This window comes from Prorops nasuta, unplaced genomic scaffold (genome assembly GCF_024137725.1).
Source record: "Prorops nasuta isolate Cenicafe-Biocafe unplaced genomic scaffold, Cenicafe_Pnas_1.2 PNAS00033, whole genome shotgun sequence".
Classification (NCBI taxonomy): Eukaryota; Metazoa; Arthropoda; class Insecta; order Hymenoptera; family Bethylidae; genus Prorops; species Prorops nasuta.
In genome coordinates, this window is record NW_027116830.1 from 554,757 (window position 1) to 571,204 (window position 16,448).

At 38.2% G+C, this 16,448-nt stretch overlaps 1 protein-coding gene across 1 annotated transcript; it reads left to right on the top strand.

Moving 5' to 3' along the window:
- Positions 1-1,835: 1,835 nt before the first annotated feature.
- Positions 1,836-14,578, top strand: Dora (Dorado). Its single transcript, XM_066743795.1, has 20 exons — positions 1,836-1,971; positions 6,006-6,257; positions 6,337-6,518; positions 6,583-6,893; positions 6,963-7,395; positions 7,509-7,760; positions 7,833-8,150; positions 8,449-9,039; positions 9,118-9,294; positions 9,365-9,551; positions 9,775-9,883; positions 9,968-10,124; positions 10,211-10,407; positions 10,492-10,984; positions 11,059-11,187; positions 11,266-11,473; positions 11,596-11,900; positions 11,972-12,064; positions 12,149-12,666; positions 12,968-14,578. Exons 2-20 carry the CDS (start codon positions 6,074-6,076, stop codon positions 13,032-13,034), a joined length of 4,911 nt encoding a protein of 1,636 aa, XP_066599892.1. The 5' UTR covers positions 1,836-1,971; positions 6,006-6,073; the 3' UTR covers positions 13,035-14,578.
- The last annotated feature ends 1,870 nt before the right edge of the window (positions 14,579-16,448 follow it).

A 16,448-nucleotide genomic window follows, 5' to 3' on the forward strand; every position in this document is an offset into this window, starting at 1 on the left:
AAAAATAGTGGTCAAGGGGGGGGATGGGGTAATAGTGCACACAGTGCACAGTGGTGAAAAAAACGAAAAGGGCTTGTCAGAGGGAGCAAGGTAAGCAAAATGTGAAAAGACACCTTGAAAAGAACGGAATGAAAATAGTAACTAATGTGAAAAAGAGAGAGTGATTGTAGAGAGAAGAAGAAGCGGGTGGAAGAGGAATAGAGAAAGAGGGAGGGAAATAGGGGTTGCTCCTCTCCTGTCCGGGGTCGTCGTACGTTCTTGAAGTGAGTATGTCGACCCAGCAAGGACCTTTCCTGCGTTAGTCTCATGTTGCTCTTACATCCCCTTTGTCCTTTCTAGACTTCCTTCGCTCCCTTTGTTTCAGCCTCTCGGCCTTGCTATCTGTATGTACCCGACACTCTAGTCTTGAATCAATTGTTTTAAACATTTTCATAATAGATGAAAACCAATCGGTATCATTCTATCCCGACCTTTTCCACCAAGCTCATTTATCTTTTATTTCTAATAATTAAGATCTATAAAACTATTTCCATGATTCATCGTGGCATTTAAACCGTAACTTTCAATTGATCATAGTGAATCATTCTGACTACTTATTAAGGTGGTCCGGACAGAAGGTTTTTACGTTGATCGCGTATGCGAGAGAAGCTTCGTTTGTGCTTAACATAACCTTACCCAACCTAACCTAAATACGATGCTCGCTAGCTTCGCTTGACACGAGATAATCCTGACCGAGTGCCGTCACTTTTTTCTTGCGACACACTCGATTCTCATTTATGGTGCTTTTTCTCTCTAATAATGTATACAAATATATCAGCATGTAGCAATGTTTGTACAATTTAAAAAAACAACAAGATTAGAATTTTATTTTACGCAAGCATAATCAATTTAGCTATTATTAGAGATCAACATGAATCAGCTGATCGTTATTTTATTTTAGCTTATGAAATTCTACCATAAATCTTTATGCTTTGATGCTATTTATTTAAATAGTTCTTGAATCTGTCAACCAATGTCGAAATTCCTTGAAAAGAAAAAATTCAGGGCTATCAATTTCCTGATCTGCAAACTGAACATAGTTTAGCGATGCATAAAGCAAAACTTCATTATTACAATTTAAATAGAAACATTTCTTATTTTTAATTAGTTCTACGTTAAAACAATGTGAAGACCTTAAATGATCGTAATGTATGATTTTGATTCATTCATAAGAATTTGTTCTTATTCAGTTCTACAGTTAAATTTACGATAGTTTATGCAAATATTAAATAATTAAGTAACGAACTTGAGTTTACTGGTTATAGTTTGTAAATAATATCATAATTCTGAGTGTAATTTTGCATAAATGAAGAAGGAATTTATTTTTGTTTAGGGTGGAAGTTGGAAATAAGATCAGTGATAAGGAGTGTTATTCGAGCACAACAACTCCATTGGACCTACATTTGAGGGCAAAGAAAGGAGAAAAGGATTTTGAGGGTTAAATAAGTGAGTAGTGGTGGAGGAGGAGGAGGAGGAGGAAGACGTCGTCGGGCTCGCGCTTGTGGGGTTGCGTGTGCCGATACGTGCGACGATCAAAACTGGCGGGCAATCTGGCTCGATCCTCCGTGCCGGTGGGTAGTGGCGGCGGAAGTGGTGGATGTGAGGGAAATGGAGGTGCAGGTCGTGGGGCCGGCAATGCTGCACCACCGGTCGCCGGTCCAAACGCCAGACCTGGTGGTAGATCTGGTGTCGGACCTGGTGCAGCAAACGATGCTGCAAATGGTGATGGGGCGGCTGGAGAGGCTGGGGAAGGTGGCCAACCCGCACCTGAATGGGCGGATGAAAACGATCGATACTCATTTGACGATTCAGATCGGTTTGAGGAAGATTCGCTTTGCAGCTGGAGCAGCGAGCCCGAGTCCGTATGCAACAATTGGAGAGGTTGGCGTAGGCCTACAGCCGGTTTCGGCCCTTCGAGAAAATCATCCGAAGGTCAGTAGCTCTTCTGGAAAATTTATTGACGTTTTAATTTCTTAAATCACTTGACTATTGGTGAGATTAACCTGGGAAAAATAAAATAATTTAATTTAATAAAATTTATCTGAAAATGACTAAAAACAAAACTTTTTTAAGCACTCTAATTTTTAAATGAATTTAAATTACATAAAAATAAAATATGTGAGTAGATAAAATCGGCACGCGGAAAAAACAAAGTCAAACCTGTAATAATTTTTTTGCCTTTTTTAAATACTCTTTTATCACCTACACGATATAATATCACATACATGTTCCTTCATTATGTTATAAATTTACATGCTCCTTTACTTATCAAAGCTCGTACGTTTCTTCCCATCGTTTGTTCTTTGTTTTCCGTTTTAATCCAAACCACAAGTTTATTCTTATTAATTTGTTGTACTCAAGGTATAAACATTTAAAAATAATCTTTAATTTGATCGAAATAAAAACTTCAGCAGAATGATAAAAAATATATTATCAATTTCTTCGCGTTAGTATAATAAATTTTGGTTAAAATAATTAAGAAATAATTCATATCGATCACTCAAAAGTACAATTTTCAGTCTTCCAAGGGTACTAACCATTATACTATTGATAATTCGACACGAACCTACTTTTTTCCGTGTGTGAGTAAATTATTCATTTACAAACTCTAAAATGCTCTGCTCCCTCTCAATTAATGTTTCAATAAATTCTACTTTATTGATAATTGTTCTTTTTAATAAAGTGCTACAATTTATAAATAATAAGTAAACCTTTAAACTATTTGCATGTATAATTTTGGTGTTATATTTTTTAATGGCTACCTACAAAAAATACTGCGGAGTATTTGAATCATTTGTGGATCGCGCGCGCGCGCGCACACACACACACACACACACATTCTTGATATATTTATATTTTCTCTTAATTTTCAAGAAGTTCTTCAACTGTAAGGTAAAGCAGTCTTGATAATTTTTGGAAATATAAACTATATACTTGGAATTTTTATTGAAAAAATGTATTTAAAAACGTTGCCTTTTAATTAATACGTATAGTTACAAGGGTTAATTAAATGCAATGTAGTAACCCGACGAATAAAATGCAACAATACGCTGAATCTTTCTAGGGACTGCGGTTCAAGGCCGAACATTGCACTTTTTTTACTTGTGTTCAGTGAGGGAGAGAAAAACAACCTGAGGCTTAAGTAATGCTTTTATAAGAATTTAATCAATATTATACATTAATGGAACACATTGCAACAAGTTAGTTCCATGAATAATTGATTTTAGATTGACCTGAATGAATAAAAAGATTTAACCCTTAAAGTACATGCTATTTTGAATTTGAACCATTTATAAGTACAAATATCTGTATTTCCACGGTGGATCAGTTTATTTTTATTCATGTTTCTCTCTGAATAATTAATATTTTTCTTCGAGTTTGCCATTACTTGGTTTCTAGAAAACCAATCATTAGTATGATTCTTGAAGGAATTCAGGTTACACTTTAGTAAGTCATTATGAGTTAAAAAATGTGCTTGACGTTTTAAGAAACAAAAAGTCCTTTTACGGTCTAAACACAGCTCTACAAACATTTTACTAAAAAATTTTTAACAATTTATAAATCAAGATTATTACACAAATCCTTTTTATAAGCGAGTTATGAAGCAATTTTGGAAGATAAGGTTAAAGATAAGATATAATGATAAGAACCAAAATGCAATATTTATCTGAAAAAAAGAACTTATGATAAATATCAAGTGTAAGGGCAACTTAGCAGGAGGTTCAGGGCCGTCTCCTTTCAGAAACCGCAGGATCGATGCTACAACGAGATTCGAGGGGAACAAACTCAAGCCGAACTCGTGTTTCTGCTTCGCGTCCTTCTTTCTAGAAGAAGAGGGAGGAGAACTAAAATAACAAGTCGCAAGAAAAGAAAGTCGTAAAAAAGAACAGCTACAGTAGCGAGGGGATAAGGTGACGGATAACATTTTCTTTGTTTCTTCCACCTTTAATAATGATTAAAATAGATTGCTTTAAAAATTAAATAAGAAATATTTGGTAATTTAAAAACTTATGACAATATTACGCAGTGAAAATAAGATTTCGGAAATCTGTATAGTAGTGTGTACCCCTACTCTATAGTAACAAATGAGGCTTAGTTTAAAACAATAACTAGAGTAACTTAAAAGCAAATGAACATGTAATATTGGTAGTTTTATTTTAAACTAAAAGTAGTATCGATTTACTGGTGTTCGATATTAAAAGCTTTTGTTACGACATTAAGGTTCTTTTGCAATACGGCGTACAATAATTTGCTGGAGGAGCCCCTGTATCTGATGAATAAATGATTACTCCTCGAACACACGAACTCCTTTGACGCAAAAAGTGTAACTGCCATGGCACACAGGTGTAGAATCTCCCACGGCATGTACCCTTGCGCCAACTGATATTATAACTGATCACGTTTATAATTCGAATACTTATTTAAAACAGGCCTATTTTAATTCACAGAGGCCAAATATTGTATAATATAAGAATATAATAAACAGGTAGTGTTTGATTGTTATCAATTCGAAGTAAATGGAACACAAAAAAGCAAATGCAATGATTTATTAGACTTCGATTAATTATAATTATTACATAAATATACCATGTAGTCCCTAATCTCAGCAAATGTAACTTTCGTATTTAATTGGTACAAGTTTTTCCTATGCCCTAGGGAAGAAATTATGCATTACTGGTCCTTGAGTTATATCGGAGTATTAGGTCGCGAAAGAAAAATGAAAATTAAGAAGTGAAGAGCTGAAAACAGGGAACGAAGGGCGTATTGAGATGTATTCCTGTTCCCTGATTCCTATAGAAGAGCTTCGTGTTCCCATAGCAACAGCGTATCGATCCTAGCACCCCGAGATGTATGAAACGATTCTCGGCAAATTTTATTCCTATCATTTAATTTATAACACCAAGTCGTTATCGTTTAAAGCTTATAAGTACTTTATCAATATCACTATTCTGTACCATATACTGGTCTCAATCCCTGCAGTATATACCTAAACTGTCATTAATTAACAATAGGCTTTCTGGCAATTACTTGCTTTGGATGATCGGTTACCGGTTACACACTCTACTTATACCTGTATACTGTTCCTTTCGCTTAAAACAAAGCATGGTTAATAAAGTAAATATTATAAATTTATGTGCATATAAATATATTAAACTACTGAAACAAATTTAGTAAAACCAACAGTGTTTTCATGATGGAACAAGTTAAAGAATGCATTGAAAAGCTATTGTTAGAGAAGAGATGTTGAATATTTGGAGTCTAAAAATAAAAAGTTGACTGTCCCGGTGTTTGGATACGAGAATGTTTTGCTTCCGAAGACCAAAGAGGAATGAAATTAGCTGGCTTGGCGCAGGTGCGACAGCTGATCTGATCTGAGTCCAATTCTCTGTCTCAGCTGGTTACTGGAGTGCCAAGGTCGTGTGCCTTTAGTGCCCCAGGTGCAAAACACGCAGCGATTAACGTCTCAGACTAAACAAAAGTACCTTTGCCGTTTGCCTTTTTCCAAAACCGGATTGACGAGATCGCGCAGGTCCCTTTCTGGTCCTTTTAAAAAACCGGCATGCCACCTAGAACCGGTCCCAATTCATGCGAAACTTCTCCTCTGCCAAAGAACTTGAGCAGCACGAGTTTCGCTCGCGTGTCTTCCAAATAGACCGTACGCTTTAAATAGGAGGCCAAAAGAGTCAAACAAGGGAACCCAAAGAATAATATTAAAGAGCTCTTTACCTTGAACCATTTCCGCATCAAATAACTCGTATTTGTATTTATTTGTAAAAAGAAACATTTTTCACTTTTAACTGACATAAGTTAAAACTGTTGAAGATCAAATGAAGAGTCCTTTGTTACAAAGACCGTCGCGTGATGATTTTAACGAATGATAATAATTGAATAAATAATTTATTTATCCACTATATTGAAAATAGATAGTTTTAGAGATAAAGTGATTAAATTGACCGATGCTGTAGATGGACAAACGGTACCAACACTGTGCGAACTGGCGGCGAGATGTGTCGCGGCTTACATCCCGTTCGAGATGGTGGAGCACGTATTCCCACCGGTACCGGAGCAGCTTCAGTTGAGGATAGCTTTTTGGAGTTTTCCTGATAATGAGGAGGATATCCGTTTGTACTCCTGCCTCGCAAACGGCAGTGCTGACGAATTCCAGCGTGGCGAAAATTTATTTCGCTCCAGGAGCGTCAAGGATCCTCTGCAAATTGGTTAATAGATTTTTCAATAAATTCCAATTATAAGTCGTTCACTCTATATGAACTATCATAAACAACAATTGAATTTTAGGTTTCCACCTTAGTGCTAGCGTAAATCCCCAAGTGCTGCCCTCGGCGAGTGGAGGAAGGCCGCAATTCAACGTTGCGGTGACCTTTGACCGACGAAGAATCACATCCTGCAACTGTACCTGCTCGTCGACAGCTTATTGGTGCGCCCACGTGGTAGCGGTTTGTCTTTATAGAATACACATGGTAAGTGTAAAGAAAAAATGTTGTAACAATATTCCAATTATTGTAAATACAATGATTTTTTTAGCCAAACCAAGTGTGCCTAAGAGCTCCGGTCAGTGAGTCTCTATCGCGACTGCACCGAGAACAGTTACAGAAATTCGCGCAGTATCTCATAAGCGAGTTGCCGCAACAGATACTACCGACTGCTCAGCGACTCCTGGACGAGCTGTTGTCAGCACAACCTAGCGCTATCAACAGTTATTGCGGTGCTCCTGATCCAACAGCGGGAGCCTCGGCGCACGACCAAACTTCTTGGTATCTGGATGAGAAAACTCTTCACGACAACATCAAAAAGATTCTGATCAAGTTCTGTGTTCCAGCGCCAATAGTCTTCAGGTAAATGAAATAAAAATTCTCTCGTCCTTTTCACTAGATCAGTTTTGCTTCATTTAACACAATTTTCAGCGATGTGAATTATCTGAGCGCGGCAGCTCCACCAGCTGCTTCGGAATGGACGTCACTGCTGCGACCTCTGCGCGGAAGAGAACCGGAAGGGATGTGGAACCTTCTGTCGATCGTACGGGAGATGTTCAAGAGAACCGATCGGAACGCTATTCCACTCTTGGAAATTATCACTGAGGAGTGCATAGCCTGTGAACAAATTATCATTTGGTGGTTTAACACAAAAGTAGCTTTGCTCAATGGTAATGGACATGGAAGCGGAAAACATGGGAATGTAAACAGCAATGTTCACGCTTCGCAACACGCTTGCTCCTCTTTGTGCGATGAAATCGTCGTACTTTGGCGGCTTGCCGCTCTTAATCCTGGCTTGTCACCCAGTGAGCGCGAAATGCTTCACAGTCAGTTTACAGCTTGGCATATGAAAATTATTGACAAAGTAAGCAACGATTAATTTATTCGTTATCAAAATCCTTGTGAATATCTTCTTGTGTCGCGTACCATTGCTCTTTCCATTATATTAAGATTTTTGACTGTTTTGTTCTTGTTAAGGTAACAAAACGGCGTGGGGCATCTGTAGCTCATAGCTCTCATAACAGAAACAACAGCGGTGGTCACAAGGATTCGCTGAAGAACGATCTAGCACTGTTCACTGGATTCAAGTCAGCTTTAGAAGCTTGCTACTTGGACTGGGATGAATACAATTTGCCTGGAATTACCTACACCGAAGGAAGCAATCCAATGTATCATTGCCCATTCACTTGTTTCCGTCATACTGGAGATGCCAAAAATGAAGTTAATCAGGTATTTGTTAAATTCGACTTCTCGATTCAACCTAATTATATGTGGATTGTCATAAGAAAATATTGTTTCCAGGTGAATTCGAGCTTAGCCGTGTTAAACTTACAACCATCATCATCGCATCATCATGGTAGAAGGCCAGTATGGACTTTTGATCCGCCAAGTTTCGCAGAGCTCAGAGAACACGGATTGGAAGGCACTGCTTGGGCGCGATTATTTCCTCGAAGTTTCCATGATTACATGACAGTAAGAAGCGGCTTCGACGGAAATCGTAGCAGTGTCAGCTCCGAAGGTTTCTGTGAAAATGATGCCGATATGCCCGATATTCCTCAGGTAGATATCAACAGGCGAGGATGCGCCCACCATACAAATTGCGGGGATACCGACTCGCAGGTTTGTTTTACCAGAAGAAACACCGGAGAGCTGACAGCAATGTGGCCAAAACCGTTTCAAAGAATTTAATGAATTTTATCAATACATTCACAACATTAATAAAATCAATGATAATTTCTACGACAAAAGAAATCGTTCTATAGTACAAATCAAATTGAGTAAATTCAGTAATCTTATAAAGCTTTGAATGTTGATTAAGCAAATTCACTAAATTTGGGGAATGAAGGGTATTGACTATTGGCTTTTATGATTATAATTGTCATTGTATACTAACCAAGTTTAACTGTTTGGATTATAGGAAGGAGGTGGAAGCGAATCATCGTCGAATAATGGTAGTCGTTCTCAGGACCACGAGAAGCGTCAATCAAATTTGTCAGCCGAGACACACAGTGATAGTAGTGATAGTTCTAATAATAAAGGTGCATGCGAGGCCAAGTGTTCTAGAAAAGGGGCTGAATATCGTGAAAAATCGCGCGCACGTTCGTCATCGAAATCCAAGCAGCAGTCCGATAACGAGAAAGAACCTCGTCGAAGGCCGTCCAAGGACGAAAGTTCATCATCCAGTAGTGACAGTCCATCTGGTGACGAATACAACGTCTATTATTATGATTCGAAAGCTGCAGTCAATAATTCTGGGGTTGCCAACAAAGAATCCAGAGCCGATGCTCTTGCAGCTGCAGCGGCCAATGCTAGTACAGTTTTGGCCAATTTAAAGAAGACCGAGGATCCTTGGGACGTTTTATTTGCCAGAGCAGAGGGCCTCTATGCTCACGGACATACCAGAGAGGCTTGTATCTTAGGAGTGCAACTTGCCGAAGAACTCTTGGCCAATCCTCCAGATCTAATGTTTGAAGAGCCACCAGTATCGGTTAAAGGAAAAAGGAAGAAAGTGAGATTTCCAATATAAATTCTATTGTGCTTCTATTAGTCTCCGTATTCAAATTATTAACGTGAGCTTTATTTTCAGCAACAAGTTATTTCGGCTTCCCACCACTTGACTTGTTTAGCTTCTGCTACTTTGGCCAAATGTGCATTCTTGTGCACAGTTTTAGCAGAAAATCCAGACTATCATAATCTTGCGTTTAGAGTTGGACTTTTTGGATTGGAAATGGCTCGACCTCCAGCAAATACCAAACCTCTGGAGGTAATGTTTTTTTCAATACGCCTTAGACTTTTTAAATTTAAATAATTAATAATATAATTTTGCTTCTCAGGTTAAACTTGCGCATCAAGAAAGCGAGCTTGTCACGCTGTTGAAGAGGATTCCCTTAGGACCTTTGGAGCTCACTATGATCCGACAAAGAGCAGAACAATTACGAGATGGAGTGCTACGTTCAAGGGGACACGCCTTGTTGCCGATAATGCTGGCGAGCTTCGTATTTGACTCGCTCAATACACCAAGTATGCTTTCTTTTTTCCAGGGACGATTTTTACAAATTCTTATAAATATTCAAATATTATCTACCATTATAAGTCTCGCGCGGACTCTAATTGATGATTCAAATGACAATCATTTCTAAGTTAGCTTAGCCGCTTTTCAGAAAGAGAAGAGTTAATGGTTTAATATTGTAAACGGAAAATGAAAACAGTACGGAATGATTCGCAGGACTGAAACTGCCCACAGACGTTGACGAGAACCTTGGCTTCGATGCTGCTGTTGCTGCTTTAGGATTAAAAGCGAACGTCAGTGAGGCGGACCATCCAATTCTTTGCGAAGGAACTAGGCGTCAAAGGTAATATCATTAATCTAGCCTTTTAATCGTTTTTCATCACCTTTCAGGACAGAATTTTAAAGTGTTACATTTATCTGATTTTAGAGGGGATTTAGCTATCACTCTTTTAGTACATTACAAAGACGAGCCTAAGAAGGTGGCCAAAATAATGGATAAACTTCTAGACCGTGATGTACATCGATTAATAAAATCACCTATTCTTAGTAGTTATTATACTTCTAATCCTCCTACAAAAAGCGAGGTACACTTAACTCATACTTAATTATCAACTTGAAGAATTTAATTAATGGTATTATAAAATGTTATAGTTTATAATTTATTGTTTAGTTGAGATTTCTTCAAGAAGAAGAACGCTCCTCGCCTTTGACCGGAGCTGAACCTGGTTGTAGCGGGGAGAACGTTGCAGGTGGAGGTAGTAGACCGCACAGTAGCACTAGTGCTGAATTGGAGAGTGGTATGAGTGCTTTAACCGTTCCATTACCGATGGTTCAAATTTCTGTTCCAACAAGGACTAAAGACACAAGGTAAATCTATCAACGTTATTCATTCTACATTGTGTACATCGTGAATACCATCATGCTAAGTAAAATTAATGGTTTTATTTTCAGATATAAGAGTAAGAGGGTCTACCCATCGATTCCTAATCAGCCATCGGAAGCAGGATCGCACTTTATGTTCGAATTAGCAAAAACTGTTCTGGCTAAAGCTGGAGGAAATAGCTCAACGTCCTTATTCACTCAAGCATCCACCAGTCAAAATCATCATGGGCCTCATAGAGCACTGCACATGTGTGCTTTTCAACTTGGGCTTTATGCCCTTGGATTGCAAAATTGTGTGATTCCCAATTGGCTGAGCAGGACATACTCGAGTCATGTTTCATGGATCACTGGCCAGGCGATGGAGATTGGAGCACCAGCCATTTGTTTTTTGATTGAAAGCTGGGAAGGCCATTTGACACCTCCCGAGGCAGTCAGCATTGCCGATAAATCTTCTAGAGGTAGTGATCCTAATATGGTTAGAGCAGCTGCGGAATTGGCCTTATCTTGTTTACCACATGCTCATGCTTTAAACCCCAATGAAGTTCAGCGAGCCATTCTTCAGGTAATTTTAGTTATACTCTAAGTTAGATGACACAAATGTTTATACTATTTTACACTTTCATGTTTCTTTTTCAGTGTAAAGAGCAAAGCGAACTCATGTTAGAAAAGGCATGCATCACTGTGGAAAATACAGCAAAGGGTGGCGGTGTCTATCCTGAAGTCCTATTTCAAGTTGCTAAATATTGGTACGAGCTATATCTTAGGGTAAGTAATATCGTGTTTAGCCAATTAATCAAATTAATTGATTCGATAGTCTTTATTATACTAATGATTTCTCCATAGCATATACCTGGTGGGGAGACACAAGTCGATGAAATGCCACACGAATCTATGCAATTAGACTTGAATAATACACTTTTGGTAGAACCTGGGCCTCCAATAGACATATCAGCTGGTCAAATGATGGCTGGTCCAGCTCAAGCTGTTGTTGTAACTAGCACGCAACCGCCACCTCCACCACAAGCGTATCCTAACACTCTGGCACCATTGGGTAAGCTTATGAAAAATTATTATCCAATTAGTCTATACGTAAAATTTTATTAATTAAATTAAATCAGAATTTAAATTTAACAATTGAAAATGACGTATTTTTGTTTTCTGCAATGATCAAAGGAGTCGGAATGCCGTATGCAATGGGCCCATACAGCTTCCTTCATCACCCTCATACAATCCCAGGATTTGGTGCAGCAATGCCTTCTCATCGAGTCACATTACCACCGGTACACTCGCACATGCAAATGTATCATGCGGCGTTCCCTCATCCAGGCCATCATCAGCATCCACAACATCCACCACATCCACATCATCCACCACCCGTATCGCAGCCTCCTCCTGTCCCACAATATTATACACCACAACCACCACCTCCACCTGGGACTCATCATATGTTCGCTATGCAGCAATCATTACCAATCAATGTAAGTTTAATAATTATATTAGTAAATGGTAGTGTCATTATTATATTATTCGTTGTCATCGATTTAATTAGGTACAAGCAGGAGTGACTGGTCCCATGCCTGGACCGGGTCCAGGATTGGTTCAAGCTCAACCGATTATCTCAACAGTAAGAACTCAACCGCAGGCAAGTATTAGTTACAAAAGTTAACTTGGTTTGAACTCTGATGTTCGAGGACAGTACTATATTTTTTTATTTTTCAATAATTAGGTGCATAGACAAAACCAAACGTTCAGCCAGCAACAGTCGCGGGCATTAGTAGCAGCATATCGCGTAGGTATGCTGGCACTGGAGACACTGGCTCGTAGAGTGCACGACGACAGACCACAAGCCAAATATGCGCGAAACCCTCCATATGGGGAGGATGTAAAATGGTTGCTGCGAGTATCAAAACGATTGGGCACGCAGTATCTTCATCAGCTTTGCATATGCACCGTCAATAGCATTGTCAGTCCATTCATTCTTCATGACGTTGCCATGGAGGCAGCGCACTACCTTTCCAGAAACAATCTGGCTATGGTTAATCAACATCTGCGCTCGGCTTTGCTAGCTCCGCTGGTTCACAAATGTCAACAAATGTACATACAGTGCATGCACCAAAAACTTTACCATTTGGCAGCCGGCGAGTACGAAGACTTTGCCAATGTGGTTTGCGCGGCCAGAGCAGCTTTTCATCTAACGCCTGAAGGTCCCACGCAATTCAAAGAATGGCTCACATCGATCAAAAGGTAAAATCATTAATCTTACGGATTGTTATTGAGAGGAAATCTATGAGTTTTTCTAATATGGGCTAACACGTTGACTACTATTTAGCAAATTTAAAAACTTACCTCGTCAGGTGATTTATATACTGGATAACAGCTGAGCCAATTATGTAAAATGACGTTTAATCATTATTAAAATTAAGTAATACTATTTATAATACAGTAGAAAATATAATTTGCTCACTATTGGGATACAAGCCTAACACGTGTGGGCAAGTTGACTAATCTTCGGTAGTCAACGTGTAAAATGAATTTTAATTTATAGATCTCAATCATGCAACAAGGATTTGTGGACACAAATCAACACGGCGCTTCAGCAGAACGGTAAATGACACAGAGCAGAGTCTGGCGTGACGTGGGTGAGTTCTATGCCGCATCCAGTAGGACCTCCACCGCCACCGCCACCGCCGCCTCTACCTACCCCTTTACATCCTACAACGGCAATGCTCGTGGTGCAGACATTCAGCAAGTCTCCTTGGGAAAAAATCTCCATTCCTTGTATCGTCGAAGAGCCACCGCAGGCTCAACGACCACTACAGTCGCAGCTACCAGCTCATTCGCAAGATCATCAGCAGCTGCAAGCTCAGGCCCAAGGCCACCTTCCGGTTCACGTTCACGCCCAGCCACAGAATCACCTTGCAATTCAAGGCCGAGCTCCGATGCAGCTTCACGGTCCAACGCAACCGCACCACCATCACCATCACCAGAATTCACATGATATTCAGACTTACCTGAATAATCACCACCATCATCACCATTATCGACATCAGCAACAGCAACTCCTATTCAATCAACATCACAATCCACAACATCAGCATCGTGCACCACAATAGCTGTCTTACATTCGGTAGGATTTGTCTGAGAAGCAAAGGAAACGTCCTGGCTCTTCAACATCAAGTTTGAACAAACCATGTTAACTGGAAATACGCTCAAAATTGTTACTAGAATATTATTAACTGGTTGAATAGCTTCATTCATAATAAGTTCTATATTAGATGACAAATCACTCATTTTAAATTGTTATTTTTTTACTCTTTTCCTTGACAGCGTTAATACTTACTGTAATCGAATAAGTAAATTTTCTTAATGTATCAATTTAATCGATCGTAGCCAGGTGCGTATTTCTATCGTATTTTGAATAGGAATAGATATTTCATGGTCGAGGATAATCGACCAGAACACAAACGAAGCGTCGTTGTCGGTCACCAAATCAAAATTAACGTTCCACAGCAGCGCGTAAACGTGGAAGAAAAAGGAAAATGCGAAATCATCGAATGCGCTGAACCATTTCTTTTAGTTAGAGCAAGCGTTCTCAGCTTGAATTAGATAGAAAATTTTATTTCGATTCTAGATAGGATAAATTCTCACGTCTTGTTTTATTTTTGTAAACAAGCAAGAAATTTTAACAAGTCGATAACGTCTATTTATATAAACAGATTATAGGGCCCAGCCCGAGCGATAATTACTTAAAGCTTACATACAAAATTTTCACCATTTCCCATCCACGATTTCATTCTGGTTCCTATGAATAATTTTCTATTCCCTTCATCTCATACTTAAGCCTACTTTCAGTTTTCTCCGTATTCTGCCTGTTTATTTTCTCACATCTTTTTTATTCCTACTATTTTTTTATTGATATCACTGTCACTATCACTCCACCTTTTGTCCTCTCTCATTCTTTGCTCCCTACCACTTACTTTCTCTCACTCTTTCACCCTTTTTCTCTCTTTTTATTGACATTGACGTAATCGTGCTGCACGTAATGATAGTATTTTATCATTTGTCATTATGAACAATTCATGAACGAAATGATCTCTGTAATTTTTTAATTAAGATAATTTGAAATATGAATAAAGAAGCGAAATTATATATAATAGCTAATTTTTATATCTGAAGGCTATGTGAGTCACCTTTCCAACAATAGCGTTTAAACCAATATATTTAACTCTTGTTTGCGAGGAAATTTCGTGTTTCGAGGATTCAAAGTCGATTTTCCATGGAATTATTTGAAGCGAGGTGGAAGTTTGTCCGATTGGCTTCTGGGGAAACGGTCGCTGTAATTTCTTACGATAAGGCTGTCGCGCCTTTCACGGAAAATTTTACGCTATCGCTGGATCTTTGTTCGTACTATCGACGCACAGCTAAAGCAAATTATCCAACAATAAATAATTTTACTAAGTTTATCCAAACTAAACATAATTCTTCTTTCATTCGTTTGATGAGCAGCGTAGACGAGAGATAAGGAGCGTGTGACGTTAAAATCATTGAAATTATGTGAGGTGAGAGAATAAAAGGATGGCGCAAGGATGAAATTATTTATAAAATCACTTTGAGGTATTACATCGTTACAAGAAAATCTGTGTAATCGGTAATTTTTGTTACAACATATTTGTTAAAGAGATAAATTCAAATTAAAAAATGTTTCTTTGCTTTCGCTGAAGATTTAAGTAAGATATAGATACATATACGTTTGTGACACTTTTATCTCGACGTATCTTGAATAATCTTGTAAGCGCATCGGTAATATCTCATCTGGTTCGGTAAACATCATTTCATCGAAGCGATGTTACAAGCAATTCGTCAGGTAAACGCTCTACTTATTATTATGCTCCACTTATTCCACCTGCAAAATGTGTATATATATATACTTATCGGCACTCCAGCAGTGAAAGAAAGCTTTTCATCGACAGCCTCGACCACTTTTACTCCTCAAAATAATCTTACAATAGATCTACGGATCGCTTAAATTTTGCAACGCATCGACAAATTCTCTGTCAATTTCACGAAGAGATTTTCTCGATTACAATGCGAACAACGGATAATGCCTGGATTTTTTTTTTTCATTCGCATTAGTATATTTTTCATTACTGTGATTTATTTATCAAATTTCTGTCAATTCAACAAGATATCCGATTGGCACGCGTTCTTATGGAAACGAAGGATATAGAGAGAACAAGAAAAGAGAATCTAGTAAACCCACTCCCCATTCCTTTGGTTTGCAAAAATTTCGAAAAGCTAAAAAAAAACTAGAGTGAGACGATAGAAAATCTATTTTTTCACATGATCGGAGGTAAACGAGGGTGAATCGCTTTGCTAATAGGAGAACGCCGAGAAAAGAAGAAATTTAGCCTCTATATAGTCTTACTGTATTCTTAGATAAAAATTCGTGATTGTAGAATAGCGAGAATTGCTCTTTGCGTAATATGTTAGTTTCGTTTAACCCTCTAAATCCGGGTGAGAACTGTACCATTAATTCCATCCAATTGAATTATATTAAATTATTTTCACAATGTAGATTTGAACGACTTTGTTGACTGCTTTCAACACTTAGAATTAACGTCGAGAAAATTCTGTCTAATCTATGTTCGTTTTTAATTGGGTAAAATAGATTTTTTTTAAATACATCGTATTTTTCTCGTGCGTTATAGTCACACAGTGACAGCGAAGTGAGAATGTGTGTATGGTAGTGCATATATGAATTCTGTTGCATGCATTTTCCATAGGTGAATTCTGTTATTTTAGGTGGACTTTGTTTCACATATACGCGTACAGTCAGAAATTCTCGCTTCGCTGTATAATTGCTTGATGCGTGCACGGTTTGAATTTGTTTTTTTTAAATCAGAAGAAACGGATTTAATGGGTTAATAATAATCAAAATAGGACACTAAACTCTGTGTTCGGTATAAAGGACAAAATTATATAGTGTAATTCTTAAAAAGCGAAAAAAATGGCATCAAACTGAAGGG

Bases quoted from the DNA above. Each gene is read 5' to 3' on its own strand.
- Dora (XM_066743795.1), top strand. From the start codon at position 6,074: ATGGTGGAGCACGTATTCCCACCGGTACCGGAGCAGCTTCAGTTGAGG. The intron at 6,519-6,582 runs GTAAGTGTAAAG...TGATTTTTTTAG, and splicing joins GTCTTTATAGAATACACATG to CCAAACCAAGTGTGCCTAAG. The intron at 6,894-6,962 runs GTAAATGAAATA...CACAATTTTCAG, and splicing joins CCAGCGCCAATAGTCTTCAG to CGATGTGAATTATCTGAGCG.